At 48.8% G+C, this 19,675-nt stretch overlaps 1 protein-coding gene across 1 annotated transcript in view; it reads left to right on the forward strand.

The window, feature by feature from the left end:
- Positions 1–19,675, forward strand: part of Col22a1 (collagen type XXII alpha 1 chain) — a 235,778-nt gene that overhangs the window by 173,692 nt on the left and 42,411 nt on the right. Inside the window, exons 42-46 of the mRNA XM_047525428.1 lie at positions 394–447; positions 1,617–1,661; positions 6,147–6,194; positions 11,303–11,416; positions 14,731–14,784. Coding sequence (XP_047381384.1) covers positions 394–447; positions 1,617–1,661; positions 6,147–6,194; positions 11,303–11,416; positions 14,731–14,784 — 315 coding nt within the window. The remainder of the gene's footprint in view (positions 1–393; positions 448–1,616; positions 1,662–6,146; positions 6,195–11,302; positions 11,417–14,730; positions 14,785–19,675) is intronic.

The raw sequence follows: 19,675 nt of genomic DNA on the forward strand, positions 1-19,675 counted from the left end.
TTCTTTTAAGAAGTGAGGAATGTCATTTGGACAGAGCATTGTGCTAGGGCCTTGCACAGGACACTTATTGAGCTAGTTATTCACAGGATGCACCAGGGAGAGAAGGGATTTGCACTCAGGCCTGGGTTACCCAGCAGCTGTCCTTTCCAATTAGACAAGGAGCCTGACACAGGGGGCTTGGGTCTCCAGGCCCTGAGGGTAGGTTTTCCTGAGAATTCTGTGTATTCGGTACTTCCCTCTGCACAGAGCACAGTGAACAGAGCAGGGTGCTTTGGGCACATACGGTTGATGTGCGAACTGCAGCAGGCTATTTGTGCAATGACAGTCAACTAGTACCAAGCAAGTGGGGCCTTATTTGCTTACACTCTGGATGTCTTCTCTTCTTTTCCTCAGGGATTGCGAGGCTTACCTGGATTTCCCGGCCCCCAGGGACCAGCTGGTCAGGATGTAAGTAAAGAGAAATGCCGTGGGCTTGGTCAAGTCTTTCAGAGTCCCCCTGGGTGTCCATCATCCACCCTCTCCTGGCCTCTTTTAACCATGTGGCCAGCTTGATAACTTAGCTGGGATTTCCAGGGATCCCAGGATCTTTATTTAAAACCCTTTTATGTTTGTGGCTTATAAGTTTGTATTGTCCAGGTTTTTTCCTCATGTGTGTGCTCCTGGGTCTCCCACAGAACAGTGTCTCGACTTCTTGTCCAGTTTCTTACATAGCTAGCCAGTCAGTCCTGCTTGCATTGGGTACTACCTTCTCTGTGGGCTTCTTCCTGCCCCTTCCCGGGAATGGCCCTCTCCCTTAGAGGGGATCTCACAGGTGTGTCCATGCTCCTGAGAGTGTGTCACTTCTCACTTTGTGACAACAGTGTCCTCTTGCGTTTGTTACTGTCTTTTGCTCAGATAGATCTGGATCCATGGGTCTGTGCATCTGTAGATCCTTGATAACAGCATGCCAGGCACAGAAGGTACTTGATCCACACTTGTTGACCTTAGGAATGAATGACAGCCTGAGTTCTTAGGGGAGAGGTGTCTGGCATGAGGAAGCAATAGTGTGTGTCTTTTCATCTCTGTGCTTTGAGTTCACTATAAGCAGGAGAATTAAAATCCTCTTCCCTTCATTAGATTCTGCTTCAAAAAAGAGAGTTACCCTCTGATTCCTGTCTGTAAATATTCAAATATAACTGCCCCCCATCAATATTGTTTTTTTCAGCCAGTCCAATAGGAGAACTCTCCTTTCCAAAGCCAGTCCCTCCCCCTGTGTTTGCAAAAGGGTTGTGTGAGTGTGTGTGAGTGTGGGTGTGTGTGTGTGTGCGTGCACATGCGCTTGTGCGTGCCTGCTCTGTGTGTGAGTTTATTTCAGTTTCATGTTTACAGTGAGGTGACAGGCAGGGTGGCTCTCTGTTGTAAGTGTTTGACATCGTCACTGGCCTCCTGGGAAGCCCTGAATATTCAACTGAGCTTGGAAACCATGAATTTTTATTGGTGCTCATCTTCAGAGTTGGGTGATCATTTTCCCCACCGCATTACACGTGGGAGATTCTCAGGCTGGCAGAGGAAGTGGGCAGGGTAGATCAGGATCATGTGCTCATCACAGTTGACAGTTTCTGTCTTTTTTCTCATAGGGCACACCAGGGAATCCAGGAGAAAGAGGGCCTCCTGGAAAGCCAGTATGTCACCTGACCGTTCTGGACGAGTGTGGACTGTCAGAGCTCCAGTGAGAAATAAAGCGCAGCCCAGGAGCTTCCAGAGGCTTCACGAGGGGCTTTCCACAGCCGTGGGCAGAGGGGTCGATAGGGTGCCGTGAGACCCGGGGACAAGTCACTGGGCAGTGCTGCCAATTGTGCTTGTTTTCAGAAGCAAGTGAGAGCTGAGGTGGTGGGGTGAGCGCTGTGGCTGTGGTTTCAGTCGCTGCCAGAAAACTGGCCTGAGGGTGGGAGGGAGGGCACGGCTCGCTCCTCCGGAGGGTCTCCCGACAGTGCCCCCGCCCGCCAGCTCAAGCACAGGCCAGCAGGTCAGCACGCCCTGGGATACAGTGCGAGGGGCCCAGCCTCCCCTGGCGTAGAATCGGACAGCAGAGGATAACACAAAGGGGCCTGAGGGTGAGGAGACTGACAAGAGCAGCCTCTGTTGCGGATTGTCGACTCACCATTCCCTACTCCGTGCTGGGTTGCACTGGGCACTTTTCGGAGTGGCAGAGATGTTCTTTCTTGCCTCACTTGGGAACTGTGGGTGCAATGAAAGCTCAAGCAGATGTGGACCACCCGAGTGCTGAGTCTGGGCAGTCTGGCTGCAGAACAGCCTGGAGTCCCGCAGGCTGCACTGGGGCCCAGCACCCTCATCTTCTGGGGTGCCTTCTGAATGCCAGAAACACCCAAAGCTTTCGCCAAATAACCAGGCACAGCGGCCTTCCCTCCTGGAGGGAAGGAAACACAGGCTGAGCAGTCAGGGTGGGCGGCAGGCAGCTGTGCAGACATGGAGCTCTGGGAGATGCTCCAGAGGAAGGAAGAGATGGTGGCCGCTGAGCCTGCGGGATCCCAGGTCTCAGGAGTGAGCCCATGATCTGGATTTAGAACCAAGATGCTTACCTGGGCAGGAGCTTCACCTTGGGGTGGATCCAAGAGGCTTCTTGTCTCTTCTGCAGGTCTGGCTGCTACAGGTTTCAGACAGGGACCTGGGGCGCAGAGACCCCCATGATCTGAGTTGGTAGGCCCAGCAGAGACCAGGACAGGGATCGTGGTTGACTGTGAGGGTCCTGAAATGGAAGCCTTCTAAGGGATGAGCATAAAGTCTTGTTTGAGGCTAGGGACAGCTTTATGCCAGATAAGGCTCGGGGAAACCACTTCCATGTGCAAGGGGAGGTCCTGGGGAAGTGGGTGAGGCGCAGGGTTAGACGAGCAAGAGACAAGCGAGAGTTTAAATGATGTCTGCCACATGTGGACCTTGACACTCCCTGCAAAGAGAATGAAGTTGACAGAGTTGAGCCAACAGTGTGGCAATCATGAACGTCTCTCAGCTGATCACCACAGAGCAGAAAGCTACAGAGAGAGGATGGAGAGAGAGACAGATGAAAGTACACAGAGAGACAGGACCACCACAGGTGCAGAGATTGACAGACAGCTGCAGAGACATGGAGATAGATAGACAGAAACCAAGATAGAAAGAAGTAGAGGAAGAGACAGAAAGGGTCAGAGAGATACAGAGCGCAGAAGGCATGAATGCGGAAAGAGGACAAGGTCTTCTGTGGACTGCCTTTAAATGCATGGAACGCATGACCTCCAGTGACCCTCGGGATGCTCAGTGGCTCAGAGTTTCTGGCCTCACTGATCAGAGCTGTCATTGTGTCAGGGGTGCCTAAGAGCACCCTCAGTTATTTTCTAGAACTCACAGAACTGGGGCAGTGGTTATGCCCATGCATATATGCCCATGCCATATCAGGGGGTGAGGATGCAGAGTAGAATCAGCAGAGAAAAAAGTGTCTAGGGAAGGTGGCAGGAGAGACCAGGCAGGAGCTTCCTGCTACGCTTTCCCACAGAGTCCTGCCAGGTGTGCTTAAGCCTTCCAGCTGCAACGTGTGACATCCGCACAAGGTGCTGCACCAGAGCTCACCCTGGCCTTGGTGCCCCGGGTTTTTACTGGGAATTGGTCATGTAGACGTGGGGTGCTCACATGACTGGCCCTAATTACTCAGCCTCCACCCTCTCCAGAGGGCATATTGATGCTGTGTGGCCAAGGGTCCTACCATAAATAACCTTGTTAGCATCGACTGCCTGTGTTGGCCAAGACCCCAGGTAAAGGAATATGTTCTAGCCAGGTAGCACATACTGAAGACTTAGAGGTGATACCCAGGGACCACCAGGAGCTGTATCTTTCTTTGGATTATATAGGGTTTGGACAACCCAGGCCTGCTGTGTTAACTCCTCACAGCACAGTTGTGAATCAGTGGGTGGAGAGAGCGACTTGGTGCTCTTCCAGTGCAGTACCCACCTGCGGAGTAGCACAGAAGCCCTGTGCCAGCAAGCCTCGTGTCCATGGTTAATGTTCTGAAAGCAGAGGCTGCAGCGGCATCCTTGTGCCAGTGGTGGGTTGAAGGAGGGCTTGTAAGGTGAAACCTGTAAGGAGGAGGAGAAGCGGTTGTGATGGGGAGAAGCCCGTTGGATATGTGTGTTCAGCTCATGCCTGGCCTTGGCCTGATCCCACATGGAGTCTAGAGCATGGGCCGTGCCTCAGAGCTGTCCCACCTTCAGGTAAGTCCTGCCCTTGGTATCCTGGTGACAGTCACTGGATTTGTGACCTCCCTGGCATTTCCAGCCAGCACTCCCAATACCAGGGAGATGGTGCACCAGGAGTAAGGAGGGTCCAGGTGGGACACAGACAGGTCCTCTAGCCAAACACTTCCTGCCATTTCTTGTCTCAAGTCTTTGGGCCTAATAACAATCTACCATGTGTGACAGACTCCTGCTGAAGAGACAGGCTGTGGACCATTGCATGTCCACCGTCCTAAGTCCAGTGCCCCTGCATAGACCTGTTCCTATGTACCTTCCAGAGGCCTTTCTTGTGAGGTTCAGAAAAGTGGATCAGAGAAAGACCTTGGTGAAGCCATCCCTAGGACCACACTGTACACTGGAAACTCACCCATTTCCTCTCTCCTGCTGTGACTAATGTCCAACCACATTGTCTAATAGAGTTCACTCTCATCTTACAAAGCTCAAATACAGTGTAAAAATACCCCAGATAATACAATGCCAGTAGCCTAAAAATGTCCCAGTGTCAACAACTTGAACTCCTACTATTATGACCTTCCCAGGGAAACATGTAAGGCTTCAAAATAAAGCCTTTCCCTTTTTAAATTAAAATTCTAATCTGCTGCATGGCAAAGCTTGGCCTTGCTCCAAAGGGCCTGTCCCCAACAGCTAAAGAGCATTGACCTTGTGTTTGGTGACTGCATGCTAAGTGGGTGCTCATAGCAGTGCTAGTGATTCCTTCAAGCACCTCCAAATCAGAGGGACCCCAGTCCCTCTTGGGTTTCCCCTTCTTTCAGCAGCCCAGAGAGTTGGGGGCATTACTGAGCACATCAGCACAGAGAGCAGTCTGAGCACGTTTCCAGCCACCACACTCTTCACCTCGTGAAAACTTAGGTTACCACCGTCAGGTGACTTGTCAGTCCTGGGATGGGAAGGAATCCCATGGTGTCAGAAACTGGGGAATGGCCAGAAATTGGCTTCAGGTCTCTCCAAGTTGCGAGATGGCTTCTAATTCATATACCTGGAGTCCAACCGATTCAGAAGGAATCACCCACCACAAGTTTAGCTGTGTCTCCCACTCCTGGTGAGACAGAGGACAGTCAGCAGCCTTGCCTCTGCTGGGCAGGTCTTCCAGTCCTCCTTTTCCAGAATTTGAAGTTCTCTCAGTAGCACGTCCATCTCTAATTCTCACCTAAGAACCCCTTCTTCCCTTTAATGTCTGCCTTTCATTTCCACTTTCCTCTCCAGCCTGTGTTCCCTACACCAAAATGTGAACTGAACCTTCACCCTATCTCAGGCTCCAGGCTGGCCACAGTCCACCTCTCAATGGCTTGAATGTGAATTCAGTGACCTGTAGCTTATGTACCTTCAGAGGCTTTGTGATGACTCCTGATTTCTGAAGTCTCCTTTCCAGAATTAAAGATTTTCAGTTCGTAATAGCAGATAAGGTTTAAAATGCTGTTTACCTGTGACTTTTGTTTTCAATTCAGACTAGCTGTGAATGGCTGATAGCAACAGCTTTTGCCTGTCTGGGAGATCCTTGACAGGTGAAGTGCAGATAGTACCTCTATGACCTATCAGATTTTGATGCAGGTGAAGAGGAAGGACCACTGGGAGAGGAGAGAGGGCCTGTGGAAGGAGATTGGGGATTAAAAAGGCTGGAAGTCATTCAGATGTGGCCAGGGTCAGCAGCCCCAGCAGTGGCTACCTTGGAAGGGTTATCTTTGGGTGGCCCTGGGCTGGAAACATTGAATGGGCAGTTGTGTCCTATGCATGCACAGATGTGTTATGAGTAACATTTCAAGGTGAGTTGCACCTTGAAAGCCATTCAATTCCTGGAGATGCATGGAATGTACTGTCTGTACGCACATATGTATGTATGTATTTTTTTTTTTTTTTTTACTTTGACAGGGCCTTTCTTCACTACTGTCTCCAGGGGACATAAATCTCTTAGTTAAGGTAAAAGCATACAATAAATGTGCATGCCTGTTGAAAATGGTGATGGGGGGGATTGAGTTATCTCAGTCGTTTTCTCTGAACACATAAATGATATCATTAACAATAATAGCAGCACGTGTCGAGATTTCACTGTGTGCCCTCTGATGTGCTAAAATCCCCACTATCCAATATGGCAGCCACTGGCCACATGCATCTATTTAAGTTTAAACCTATTAAGAAAAGTAGGATTAAACACTGAGATCCTTGATCACACTAGTCACTTTCCAAGTACTTAATGTTCACTGTGGCTGGTGGCTACATCATGGGACAATGCAGACATGGAGTGGAAGGTTCTGGACTGGGCTTGCTAAGTACTTGATGCACACCTCTTATTCGAGTGTCACACTCTGCGAGACAGGTACTACCCAAGTTCTCTTTTCATGTAAGAGGTGCTATGACGACCTCTTAATAAAATAGACCATTTGGGTAAAGGTCAACTTTAAAGCCCACATGGGGTGCCTTATGCTCTGAACAGGGTCCGAGGCAGAGTCACACAGCTTGTTCATAGGTCCTGCTGGAGCAAGGGCAAGAAGCCCAGGTTGAGGGTGCAGAAAACAACTGCTAGGCTTTTAGCTGGGATGGGTCCAGATTTGGTGTAGTCTTGCCTGGTTTCTGGAACCGTGATTGATTTCCCCATGAGAGACAAAGACCCTGAGAAGTTGAGCATAACTCAGCCGAGGTTGAAGATAATCCCAGAGGCAAAGAGCAGGATGTGACTGGAGTCCTCCAGGAGGCATCTTGGGGTGCTCAGGCACCTGGCCAAGGCCTCAGGTTTAAATGGTGAGGAGCCAGAAGGCTGGGCAGAGAGGAGAAGGGGAGATTCATGCTGCAGAAGCAGCAGCTGCCGAGGGAGTGTGCAGGACCCTTGGTTGTCTCTCCAAGCCCTCGTCTAACTCTGGGGAGGTGTGGCACTAGATTTCATGCAAATGATCCTTACCTCATTTCCTGCATTCTAAGAAACTGGAGGAAGGCAAAAGAAAACAAGATGCTCCTCTTAAACTTGGGACTCTCAGTCTCCCTATGCATTGAGATGCCTTCATAGAAAATTATACATTTTATTAAAAAAATGAGTGGTAGCATAATAATAATTGATTTTTATTGACATGAGAGTTTTTCCCACTGTCAGGGACTTGACAAGAAATCAGTATCTATTGATTAAATCCCTTGTTTATTACAGGCTTTTGTGAACCCAGATCATTTCTCATAATTCTGTCACTCTGCATCTGCCCTTTCTCCCCTACAGTCATATCATCCTTAAGATGGTCCAATCTTTGCGCCAATAATACCAGGAGTGAACACTGAGGATTAAGCACAATGCCTCGGGGCGTGGCATCGAGACAGAGGTGCTAAGGTGCTCACTCCCCTAAGTGCTAAGGGCCTCAGCTGTGTCATCCAGGCAGCTGAAACCTCAGTGGGGAAGGGAGCACTATGGTCAGGGTGGACCCTGGAGCCTCCCAGCTCCCACAGTGCTGCTCTGGCCCTGGGAACCTGTAGGCAGCAGCCTGAGCTGGGTGGGTCTGCCCAGGCCTGCAGAACTCTGCAGCTCCCTCTGTTTATAGCCAGCTGCTGTGGACATGATGCCGTGGGTTAAAGTCTGTGGCCTAGTCCAGGCGACCAGTGGCAGGTCCTCCCCGGCTAAGAAGACAACTTTTAGTACAGAATATTTATCTCTCCCTTGTAGAATTTTATAACATCACATATCTCATCCTGCTAGTTGGAAAACTGCCTGGGTAGAAAATTCATCTTCTAAGAGTCCCTGTTAAATGGACTTCCATAGTTGAAACTGTGCCCAGGGAGACCAATTTCAGGATGACTCCTTTAGACATCCCTTGCATAAACATTTCATTCGGTCCTCACAAACAGCTCTATGGGGTGTTCTGTACTGTCTGCATTTTACAGATGAGGAGGTTGAGGCCTAGGTGGGTAAATTGGTAGACCAAGGCCACAGAGCTGTAGCAGGAGAGCCAAGACTTGCACCCAGCATGACCAACTCCACATCCTTTGCACAGAACCTGTCTGCTCTCTAATTTCATCTCTGCATGAACCAGAACTTCCTGACAGCTATCCATTGAAATACAGGCAACTAGTGAGTTCCTGCCTGTCATCTAGGGATTTTAAGATGTGAACTACCCAGTCCTTTAGTAGGATTATTGTAGTAATGATTCAGATACCCAGGGAAGAGTTGAATGAGGTGACTGGAGATGATCTCTGCATCCTAGAAGCAATGATTGTTTTTTTCCGCATAACAAGGACCGCAGCATTCATCATGTGGTAGGCGTTTTATTGAGTATTTATTTACTTGTTAGTCTGTACTGTGCTGAACACAACACTGCCTGTAATGACACAGTAAGCCAGGTTAGCTTAAAATGTCTCAGACAAAAGGCAGGAGTAGAGACTAGAAGATATTCAACATTTATAGATTATACACAATGAACTCTGAACCTTGTTGGGCACTTTGCATGCCTTTTCTAATTTAAATTTTCAAAATTTCCTTAAGAGGAGAATGATGCTTATTTACAGATGGGGAAATGCTCTGACAGATTGAATGACTTGCCTGAATTAACTTGGTAAGCCAAAGTGTTTGGAGCTAGTATTGATGATCCAGGGTGTTTAGTCTGTGAATAGGAAGGGACAGCAGATTTCAGGAGTAAAATAATAACTAAAACCCGGATGACATATGACGCAGCTAAGATCCACTGCATTCCATACATGGTATCAGACATTTCACATCCATTATCTCACTTGTCATAGAACTTTGTGGTCTCCATGTCACATATACAGAGACTGAGGCTCACAGAGAAGAAGCCATAATGCCAAATGGACAGAGTCTTCCTTGGAGTCTGGACAAGCCCACCTGGTTGGAAACAGGAATTTCCAGTCTCGGGGAATTCAGAGAAAGTGTGAAATGCTCTCAGAAGATGGCATGAAGGTTTAGGAGTGAGGGGGGATGGAGTTGGGCATCCCAGGAGCCAAAGAGAGCATCACTAGGACTGTTGTGGCACCAGGTCTCACGCTGTGCTCACTGAATAGACTGAAACAGTAGTCTAAGGACAGTTTCCTCACTGGTATTTATGGAGCTGCTGGTAGATCTGGTCTTCAGGGGACTATTTTGCATAGTCTGCAGCTAAGGCAGGCCCAGTCTGAGAGCCCTGCCAGAAGTTGGAAAGAAGAAAGATTTTTGTATTGCTCAGATACAACCTCCTGAAGCTCTGTAAGAATTTTGCTGCAAAGAATTATTCTCCATCTTCACTGCACACTCCTCATCCAACCAAACCTCAATGGCCAGAATGCTTGCTGTCACAGGCTAGCTTTATTCTTTCCCATCCAACCACCCATCCACCCACCACCCATCTATGCTCCCACCCACCCACCCATCTACCTCCCCAATTTCCAATTGTCACCGTGTTTCGCAGCTGCATCTTGTTTTAAGCACTGTACGAGAGCAACTAAGAGTAGTGAGTTCATCCCTGCTCTGCTGATTGTCTGAAAATCAAGAACGACCACAGTCATCTTGTTTCATTTACCCTTGCTTCACATCCCTAATAATTAGCATTCCTCACTTTCCAAAAAATCCAGTCAGCCTCAGACTGAAGGAAGACTCCAAAAGGTCAGGTAGTTCCTTGCTCAGTCCACTGGTGGTGGTTGGGTGACCCTGTCTGCTCATTCATTGAACTCATGTACGGCGGGCCACTGTTACGATTTGAACATGCAAGGAGAAAAGACTCTACCTCTGTGCTCTCAGAGCTCAGTTTCTTCTCTGCTTGGTGGGGAGGCGATGGAGTTCTGAACAGACCACTCTGACAGTGAGACAAGTACTTCAACTGTGGGACATTCTGAGGTCCATGGGAGCATGATGAGCTGCCTCTGTCCTGAGGCCACCAGGAGGTCTTGGAGTAGGAGCTTCTAAAGCATCTTCAAAGACGGAGTGGAAGTGAAACAAGTGGAAGGAGTGTGGACCGGAGTGGCCTCTGCGCTAGAAAAGATGGAGGAATGCTGCTTCCGGGAGACTGCACCCCACTGAGCACGCGCACGTCTCCCCACGCCTCTGCAGGCCCCCTCAGCGCTGCATTCAGTAGGCCTTAGTGCGTCTACTTCGTGTTGGCCGATACCCAAGAGCCATGAGCTCTTCAGGACACATGCTCACGGCTGTCCCAAAGCTTAGCATGGTGCCTAACAGAGCAGAGCCTTTGCAAGTATTTTTCAAAGAGGATGTGACCAAGTGAATAACGAATAGTCACAGCTCCATGCACTGGGCATTCTCTCCCGACACTATTCTCATGACTTATTTGTTATCTCATTTAACTCATGGAAAGGAGGGGAGGAAGAGGAAGAGGGTGAGAGAGAAGGGCCTGGAGGGTGCCTGTCTTTTGTGGGCAGGAGGTGGGCTAGGGTGAGGCCAGGGAGTCCCGCTGGGGGAATGCTGTGCTCCAGACTGGACGGTCTGCAGGCGACACGGACACATCAGAGGGCACACTCCCTGGGCTGAGAGAACTCTAACCAACTCCAGGGACAGCACTTACCTGCCTCGAAGAAGCAAAATGAGCTCCACTCCAGAGAATGTTTACCGAATGCCTCCCCTGGGCAAAAAATGAAGCAGGGTGAGAGCTCGGTTGCACGTCCCAGCAGAAAGTCCTGAGGGTGTGGCCTGCTGCGCCTTTTCCTCCTTTCATCAGAAACCACATTACTTCTGCAAACAGGAGGAAGACCTCAGCTCCCAGCCTTGTCTGACTCTAACCTGGGAACTGAGCATGCCGTTTTAGCAATACTAAATGTTAGTCTGGAATCTGCACTGTTAATTTTTTTTTAATGTACACAGGTACGTGCATTTTCTATGTCATTTTCTCAGGCCGTGCTTCCAGCAGAATGGCTGGTCTAAAGTAGGGCAATAAAGCAGACAAATCAGTGCTGAAATGCAGAGCTTTAACACACAATGGTCTGGATAATGACTCAGCCCCCGTTTCTTTCCCATCTTTGCTGGCATATAAAAACAAAGTCTCCATCCAGAAAGGTAGGAACCGGGCCACTTTGCAAGTAACTATTATCTATTTCTTCTCTCTTTCCTCTCTCAGGACGTGTGCAATGACTGCCCTCCTGGCCCCCCAGGCCTCCCTGGTCTGCCAGGATTTAAAGGGGACAAAGGTCTTCCGGGAAAGCCAGGGAGAGAAGGCACGGAAGGGAAAAAGGTAAGGAGAAAAGAGGGAGCTTTGGACTTCGCCATTGCAGTGAAGAGCCTTCTGGAGTTCCAACACTGGTATTCACACCTTCTGAAGGATTTAGGCTTTGAGGGGTTAGAGGTAATGGGGGCACTGGGCTGAGCGGACAGAGCTACAGAAATGGTGGGAGGGCATCTGTAAGTCTTGCCATTGGAAGGAAGTGTTGACTGACATTCCAGAACACGCAGATGTCCAGTCATTCAGACCATCCCGCCTGGAGCACAGCAGCGTCCAGTGGAACTCACTGCCTCACTGTAGCTACCTCCTGCACACAGGAGGGAGTCACCTGCTCCAGGCCTGTCCCTCTAATTCTCCCCTTCTTCCTCCCCTCCTCTCTCCTTGCAGTAAATGTTAAATGAGATAATACAAATGAGTCGTGAGAATAGTGTCAAGAGAGAGAATGCCTAGGACATTTAGCTGTTACTCATTCATTATCCACTCAGTCACACCCTCTTTGAAAAGAGGACTGGCCTTTCCTCCTTTTCTTCTACCATCCAACAACCTTCGGCTACCCACTAGGTACCACACCAAGGTAGGCCTTCAGATTCATAAAGCCAGCCTGCTTTCCTTCCTCCTTCCCTCCCTCCCTTCCTTCCCTTCCTTTTCTCCTTCCTCCTTCCTCCCTCCCTCCCTCCCTCCCTTCCTTCCTTCCTTCCTTCCATCCCCCTATCCATGCTTCCATCCATTTCTTTGTCATCACCTGTTTTGACACCCTACTAAGTGTGTCCTATTTGTCAGTCAACTTGTAGACACAGGGAAGGACTCAGAAGAAAAAGGCTGAGACCCTGTTCTCATGAAGCTCATGGTCTGTTTTGTGCAGAATGGGGAGTAGGTAGTTCCGTGGATGTATGGAAAATGAAGCCTCACAACTCAGAAAACCCATCCACGAAGGTAGAAGAGAAAGAAAACAATATTAATAATGAATAAACAGTAAACCAGAAGGCGAGAGCGCCACAGGCATCATTCAGAGACTGTAGAGTCAGAGAGAGCCTCACTCTTTACTTAGCCAAGCTGACACACTGTGCAGTGCACACCCGTTCTGAAGATCAGCAGTGACTAGTCCTCAGGAGGATGCAGCATCACCATTTGTCACCCGTCTTCCCTGAGCTTCACCTAGTAACAGGTGGCCCTCTGTGTCACTAGTAGGCCAGATCCCGAGGGAAGGTAGACACCTTCCCTCTCTACAAGGTGGTTCTGCAGCTTGGGGAGAGCTCTTACCAGCCTGCAGGAATTGGGAGATAGAACAGTTATCTTTCTTGCTGACTTTATTTCAAAGAGATGAATCCTGGGTCTTTGAGAAAGACATTCCTAGATGATAAAGCTAGCAAAATCCTAATGTGGCTTTTAAAAGGACTTGTATACATTCTAAAGAGAGAAGGACCTCACAATGACCGCTTACTTAAGGTGAACGTGCCAAGATAAGATGTTAAGGTAGGGTCTCTGCCTTGTGTTCTTTTTAAAAGTAGTTGGGTTCATCCCAACAAGTTCACACATGCATGGAGTCGACCTCAGTTCCTGGTCCCCCCTTTTTCCTCCCGTGCTCCCTACCCTCCCCCATTCTCTTTCCTCCACTAGGCTTCCTTTCACTCACCTACTAATCTATATTTGATTGGTTCCTTCTACCTATGCATAAAGGTGAGATTCTCTGTTGTATATTTATATATGCACATAACACGATTTTTAAAGAATTCATTCTGCATCGCCTCCCCTTTCCAACCCTCCACTCTGCCTCTTGATCCCCTTCTTCAAGGAGAGGTAAGTCTCTTGTATGTAATTTGCATTTGCCCTTACATGGAACAGATACAAATGCAAATGTGAAATTTCCCTTTGCTTTTCTTCTCTGGGCCTTAAGCAGTGTCCTCCTCTGCTCCACAGACCTGAGGAAGCCAGTGCCGTCCCATGTGTGCATTAGGATACCAAAAACTGGTCCATAGCCTGGAACTCTGCAGGGAGACAGTGGGCAATTCTAAAACTGACTCCACTAAGAATACTTTCACTTGATTAGACTCCCCTGATGGTCAAGTCATCAAAAATAAGTACCGATTTGATTTGTAGCATTTCTTGTATCATGTGGGACACTAAAGGGACATGTTTGGCCATCTTTCCCTCCATGGTATGGGTCTTTCCCCAGGCTTGCTTTTAAACAAATCAGAAGATGACGATTGAGTTAAGAGGTGTAGAATTTAGGGGTGGATGCCAGGAGTCTCACCTCAGGGATTCGTCCTCCGTGGTTCTCGGGGCAGGGTCTGCAAATCACTTTTGGAAATCTTCAGCTGAATCCTTTTCTGGACTCTCCACCACAGATCTCTTGCATCACCAGGGTGAGACATGTGTCACATGCTGAGAAACAGTAGTGGCAACTCAGGCAATTGTGGCCTTCACACCACTCAGGACTCACTGCTGGCAGGGCCTGGAAGGTGGCTGCAAAGCCCTGTCCTCCCACCTAGGCATCCCCTTCAGAGCCAGGCAGGTGACATCCCTGGCGTTCAGAGAAGGAAGACAACCAGAGTGCAAACTGTGCACGTGTAGTTATGCAGGTACAAGGGCAGCGAAGCAGGCGCACACACGCGAGATGCTGCACAACCCTGAACTCTTACTCCAACAGAGCCTCCCCTCTTCTTGTGTATCGGCCACCCCTCACTTACAAATCGGCCCCAAAACAGACACCTACTTCCTCCCAAGCTCTGAAGGGCAGGAATCCAGGAGCGGCCTCTCCAGGGCCTTCTGGCTCGTCTTCCTGGGTAACCCTTGAGCCCTGACTGCAGTCATCTCAGGTTCTGTGTGGCAAAGACCTTTCCAGGGGGGTCACTCTGTGGCTCTTAGCTGAGGCTCATTTCCTCACCAGTGTTGACAGGAGGCCCCACCCCTTCCCACACGGGCCTCACCACAGAGCTCCCTAGTGACAGCCAGACACTTTTACACTGTAATCCCTGCAATGACACAGCATCATCACCTCTGCCTTATCCTGTTGGCCACAGACAAATCCTGGTACAACTGGGGCACCCAGGGTGTGAACAGGGGATGCAGGAGGTGCTGGGCTCCCGTGGGTCCTGCTGCCATTACCCACCAGCCACACTAGTAGTGGTCGTGCACACAATTGCATAGAAACACTTGGTGACAAACCCTTTGCCTACATATACTGGAGGTGGGGCTGGATGCAGGGACATCACAGTGGAAATCAGTGATCAGGTGTGCAAGTCTGGCTTGGTGAGGACGCTGGACATGGGCTCTAGACACTCATTCTTGTCTTTTTTTTTTTTTTTCTCCCTTGGTTCCTGCTACAGGGAGATGCTGGGCCCCAAGGCCTCCCTGGGCCCCCAGGAGTAGCTGGACCACAGGTCAGTGAGACTTCATGAACATCCCCACATGCCTATTCTTCTCATCTCGCTGGTTCATCTATGTATGAGGAAGAGTGATGGCAGCTGTAAAGGAACTGTGGTCTTAAAATCAGAAACCCACGTTCCAGGTCTGATCATGTCGCTGACAATTGTAGTGACCAGGGGCAACTCAGTTCAACCACGGAGCCTCAGTTGCTCACTTAGGAATCCCTGAGGGTTGCTCAGTGTGAGCTGCCTGCACTGACTGGCGTGTATGAGGCCTGCTGGTTAAGGCATGAGCTTTGGGATCAGGCGCCCACCTTCTCTGCCCACTATTGCTGCAAATGCAGATAGCTTCTGATGTGTCAGGGCTGATCACAGAACACATTTACAACGTGGCACTCTAAAAAATATCATGAAAGTGTTTTACAAATGCAAGTGAGTGGTGTTGTCCTCGTGTGAGGACATTAAAAGTCATTTAAAGCCAGCATGAGCTCTGGATTCACACCTGGGAGGCCTCCTGGGATGAGAGCAGACTGGTCTCAGCCACAGAAGAGGCAGGGCTGCCCTCTTGGACTGAGAACGTCTTGGCTGCTGTTGGTGATGGTGTTCCATGAGAGAACTTAAGTGTTGGCATGGCGGCAGGACACCTCCCACTCCCGAGTGGTACTCCCCTGGGGATGCTCCCTGGTGTCCAGTGGCCTTGGTGCTACTCCAAATGATGTACCCAATGCTCAGGGACAGCTGTGCCCTGTGCCTCTTCCTGTGGCTGGGTGTAGCATGGCTCCTCTGACTGGGAGGAGGCTTGTACTTGTCACTAGAGGAAGAGATCAAGATGTAGGGCTGGAACGTCCTCCCAGCTGTGAGGTGCAGGAGGTTCTCGACCTCTTCGCCCTTCTGTTTCCATTAACTGGGGGTATCCAAGAGCAGCAACCCACAGGCCCGTGGCACAGCTGGAGACGGGATGAGCCCGTCCACACCTGGAGCCTTGCAGGTGCTCAGTCAGTATCCTTGGTCCTTTAGCTCCTGGGGTCACGCTGTGACAGGGCCAGAGTGAGGGTGATGTCCTGGGCATACAACGTAAGGGGAAGCCAGAAACCTCAGTCACCAATATAAATAATCCTTTAAGGCAATATTTTAAATTTTAAATTAGTGTAATAGATTGATTAGGAACAAAATATCAACATTTAGAATAAAGACAGGACATTCCACTGAATTGCTTTCCCTAATCCAAGATCCCTGTGTTTATTAACAGTTTAATACCTTGCCCATTTTGGATTATTTTGCATTGATTTTGACTCTTCACAATATTTCATTGGAATATTATTCATCCTGGTTACTGAGGCTTTGGGTACCAAAGGTAAATGCTTCCCTTGATTTGCTTGAGGTCCGGCCCTGGGGAACAATGTTGAATAAATAACTGTGATTATTACAAAGCAATCAAACCAACAAAAACATGGTGGATCAGGTTGGGAGATACTCAGGTCTCCCAGGCCCTAGTTGGCAAGTTAAGATGTGCAGCATTTGTGATCCATAGACAGTGTGAAGAGTTAGAGGGTTTGACAGTCAGGACCTGTGCTTCAAAAACCACAGATATCAGGTCTCAGCATAGATAGAACGAGAGATTTTGCCTAGGGCAGTGCTAGATTGGGAGGCACCAAGGAATTGTAGCAACATTAAATGTCTGCTGCTCTTTGTGTATTGCCCTTCCTTTCTGGGGTCACTGCTGGAGGCTCAGCTCCCCCTGGAGAATCCTGTGGGCCTATAATTTCAGCCGGTCCTTAAGTCACCTTTGCTGTCAACTTCCTGGCTGCTGGGCTTGGCCTTTGTGAAGAGATGACCCTTATTCAGAGAAACAAAAGCAAATCAATTACACAGATGAAGAGTTTCCTCCAATAAATATGGGCTGTTTTCTCTATCAGCCTAAGCCTGATGATTTGGGAGAATGGTTTTTGTGTATTTCCTTACAATCTACTTTAAGAAGGTTTGTTCTTTTAAATATTCTGAGAAACCAAAGAAAACTTCATCCAGGAAAACAAAACTTAGTGCTGTGTCTGAAAGACAGATCTTGCTTCTCCACCCGGAGTTGATGGTGACCTTGAGCTGCCCCTGGGGCTCCGTGTCCACACTCCACAGTGAACTCTCCAGAGCTGCTGTGCGCAGTGCACCCAGTGTCTTAAGGGCCAACTTACTGCTTTGCAGCATAGCCGCCGGCAAGGATCAGCAGTCCTGGGAGGTGGAGCTGTTACCCTGTTTATAGATGAGGAAAGCAAGGTGTAGCAAGAGGAAGTGTCAGAACGCCACCAGTAGGTCACACAAGTGAGGCCTCTCCCTGTGGGTTTAGCCTCAGGACCCCACCAGTTAGCTTTCCGTTACACCTCTGCCAGCATCAGCACCCAGGACAGCTCCTGGTGTAGGGCAATGGGCTAGTGTATCTGACTCTGATGGTGCCCCTGTAAATAGCTTCTTCCCCTTATCACTATTTATTATTGGGCAAATGCGTTGCAGAGGGGTTAATGGCTCCTCTGCATTCTCATGGGTCTGTGCCTTGGTCCTTGGTTTCAAACTCAAGCCATTTCCACGTATCTCTGCTGCACTCAAGAAAACACAGATGAATGTGTAGACTGTTACTGTACCACTAACAGAGTACTTAGGATCACTGTTAGCACTCTTCTGAAACTGAAGGCCTTGAGTGTTCCCTGGTCATGTGTGCTTCCAAGAGGACTTGGTTCATTTGTTTGTAGATGTGACTGGGTATCTGGAAAGCAGCTTACCCAGGCTTTCTCTTACAGATTTTCAGCTGCCCTCTTTAGGGACTGGAGCTGGGAAAAATCAATACCATGGTTAGTTACAGAGCTGCATTCTAGGAGTGTAAAACTGCACCAAACACTCATTGAAGCACAGGGTTTGGAAATGGTGGCTGCTGTATTTATGGTCCATATGGAGGAGGAAAGAGGAGTGAGATGCTATTCACAGGGCTGACCCTGGAAGCAAGTACTTCTGCAGTCAGATGTAAAGGCCTCCCTGGCATTGGAGGTGATGATTATTGTAGCCCCCATGGAAAGCATTTCATTTCCTCTCATTGCACATCCACCAAACAGAAATGGGGTCTAAAGGGAGTCTATGGTGGATCTGGAGATACCCTGAGGAGCAGAAATCCTCTCATGGAGGTTCAGGATGATTCTGGGAGGCAGATAATGTAATAACTGCTGCTGTTGGTACTGCCAGAAAGGCCCACAGGATCCTGTCCTGTGCAGAACCAACATGCTCTCAGGATAACCAATAACCAGTCCTCGAGCTAAGGACCCAGCCACATTGTCCATGGTGTGTGGCCACCTAGATTTTCCCAGTAACTGGCATTACCACCTGGGTTCGCTAATTGACCAGGCATCTCCTCCTACACATAACGCCTCTGTCATCATCCACTTAAATAGTTTCCTCCCAAGTCAGGAGGTATGGAGAAAGGTCAGACCTGGGCTGTGCCTTCCAGGGTTTGAAGGAGAAGAAGAACAACAGGCCAGTGAGTGACTCTCTCAAAAGTCACACTGAGTGTAGAAGTTCTCAGAACCATAGGTCAGGCCCTGGGTTTTGGAAGCTGGTAGCTCTCCAGCCTGCCCTACTGACTTTTTTTTAAAAGCTAAGGGAATTCACTTACTAATTATACAACTTGGGCATATGTGTGACTTCTCTGAACTTTAGGTCCTTCATCCATAAAAGAATGTGTATCTCAACACACAAAGAAAAAAGAGGACTAAATGAGAGACATTTACAAAGCACAGCTCGAAGTATTTCATACAGTCCACTGCTAGTGGGGCCTCTGAACTCTTGTTCCAGTTGAGCTGATAGCAGCTACCACAGATTTCAGGAGAAGAGGGAATGACTTTAAGGAAACCAGCCCATGGGACAAGTGCTAACCTGTGAAAGCCACTGGGATGAGCTTGGGTCTCAGTTGCATGCAAGGGTTAGGCCGGGATTTGTCAAAAACCTGTGGGAGAAGATTTTCTAGACAGTGAAACAATATGCAAAATTCAGAGGCAGGGTTTTTCCTGAGAGCAGCAGAGACATCCATTTGAGAAGTTTAGGCCCTGCCCTCAATGGTTTGTAAACCCCTGAGAGAATTACCTTTTCAGAAAGCCTGGCATCCTTAGAAGGTCCCCTGGTATAAAAGTTACCTCTAAATAATTGAAAATGCAATTTAAAATTTTTATCATAATTTTGTCATTTATGTTTATATTAATTTATAATTAAGTATAATTAGAAGCAAATGAAATTGTTTTCCAAGCCAGAAAAACCTCTCCACCAAGGTAGAAGAGAGAGAAAAAATTCAATAACGTCTAAGCATTAAACCAGAAGGCAATGAGCATCACAGGCCCTGGAGAGTCTGTGGAGTTGGAGAGAAAGCCCGCTCTGCCATTGCCAACACACTCTCAGGGAGACCAGTAACCAGTCCTCGAGCTGAGGACCCAGTTGCACTGTCCAGGGTGTGTGGTACCCAGACTTTCCCAGTAACTGGCGTTACCACCTGTGTTTGCTAATTGACCTTATCCAGAGGAGAGAGAAAAGCCTCCCGTCCTTATGACAGGTGGTCTGTTGCACCTGGAAAACGGGCACCTGCCCAACTGAGGCTCCTACCCTCCCACGGGAACTGGGAGAGAAAACTGCTATCTTGCTGAATATATTCCAAAGAGATGGTTCCTAGGCCCCCAGAAAGACATTCCTGAGTTCCTGGATCATATTTCAGGCAAAAGACAAATTTAGCTTTTAAAAGGATTTACATACATCACAAGGAAGCAGAGAAGGAAGTCACAGCAACAAATTTTCCAAAGTACTCTAAGAAAGGGAGGCGGCTCGTTCTTATTTTCAGTGGGGAGCTTTAGGTCTTTACCAGGGCTCCCCAGCAAATACCTCTGAA

The sequence above is a fragment of the Sciurus carolinensis genome, chromosome 1 (genome assembly GCF_902686445.1).
Source record: "Sciurus carolinensis chromosome 1, mSciCar1.2, whole genome shotgun sequence".
In the NCBI taxonomy this organism is placed as follows: domain Eukaryota; kingdom Metazoa; phylum Chordata; class Mammalia; order Rodentia; family Sciuridae; genus Sciurus; species Sciurus carolinensis.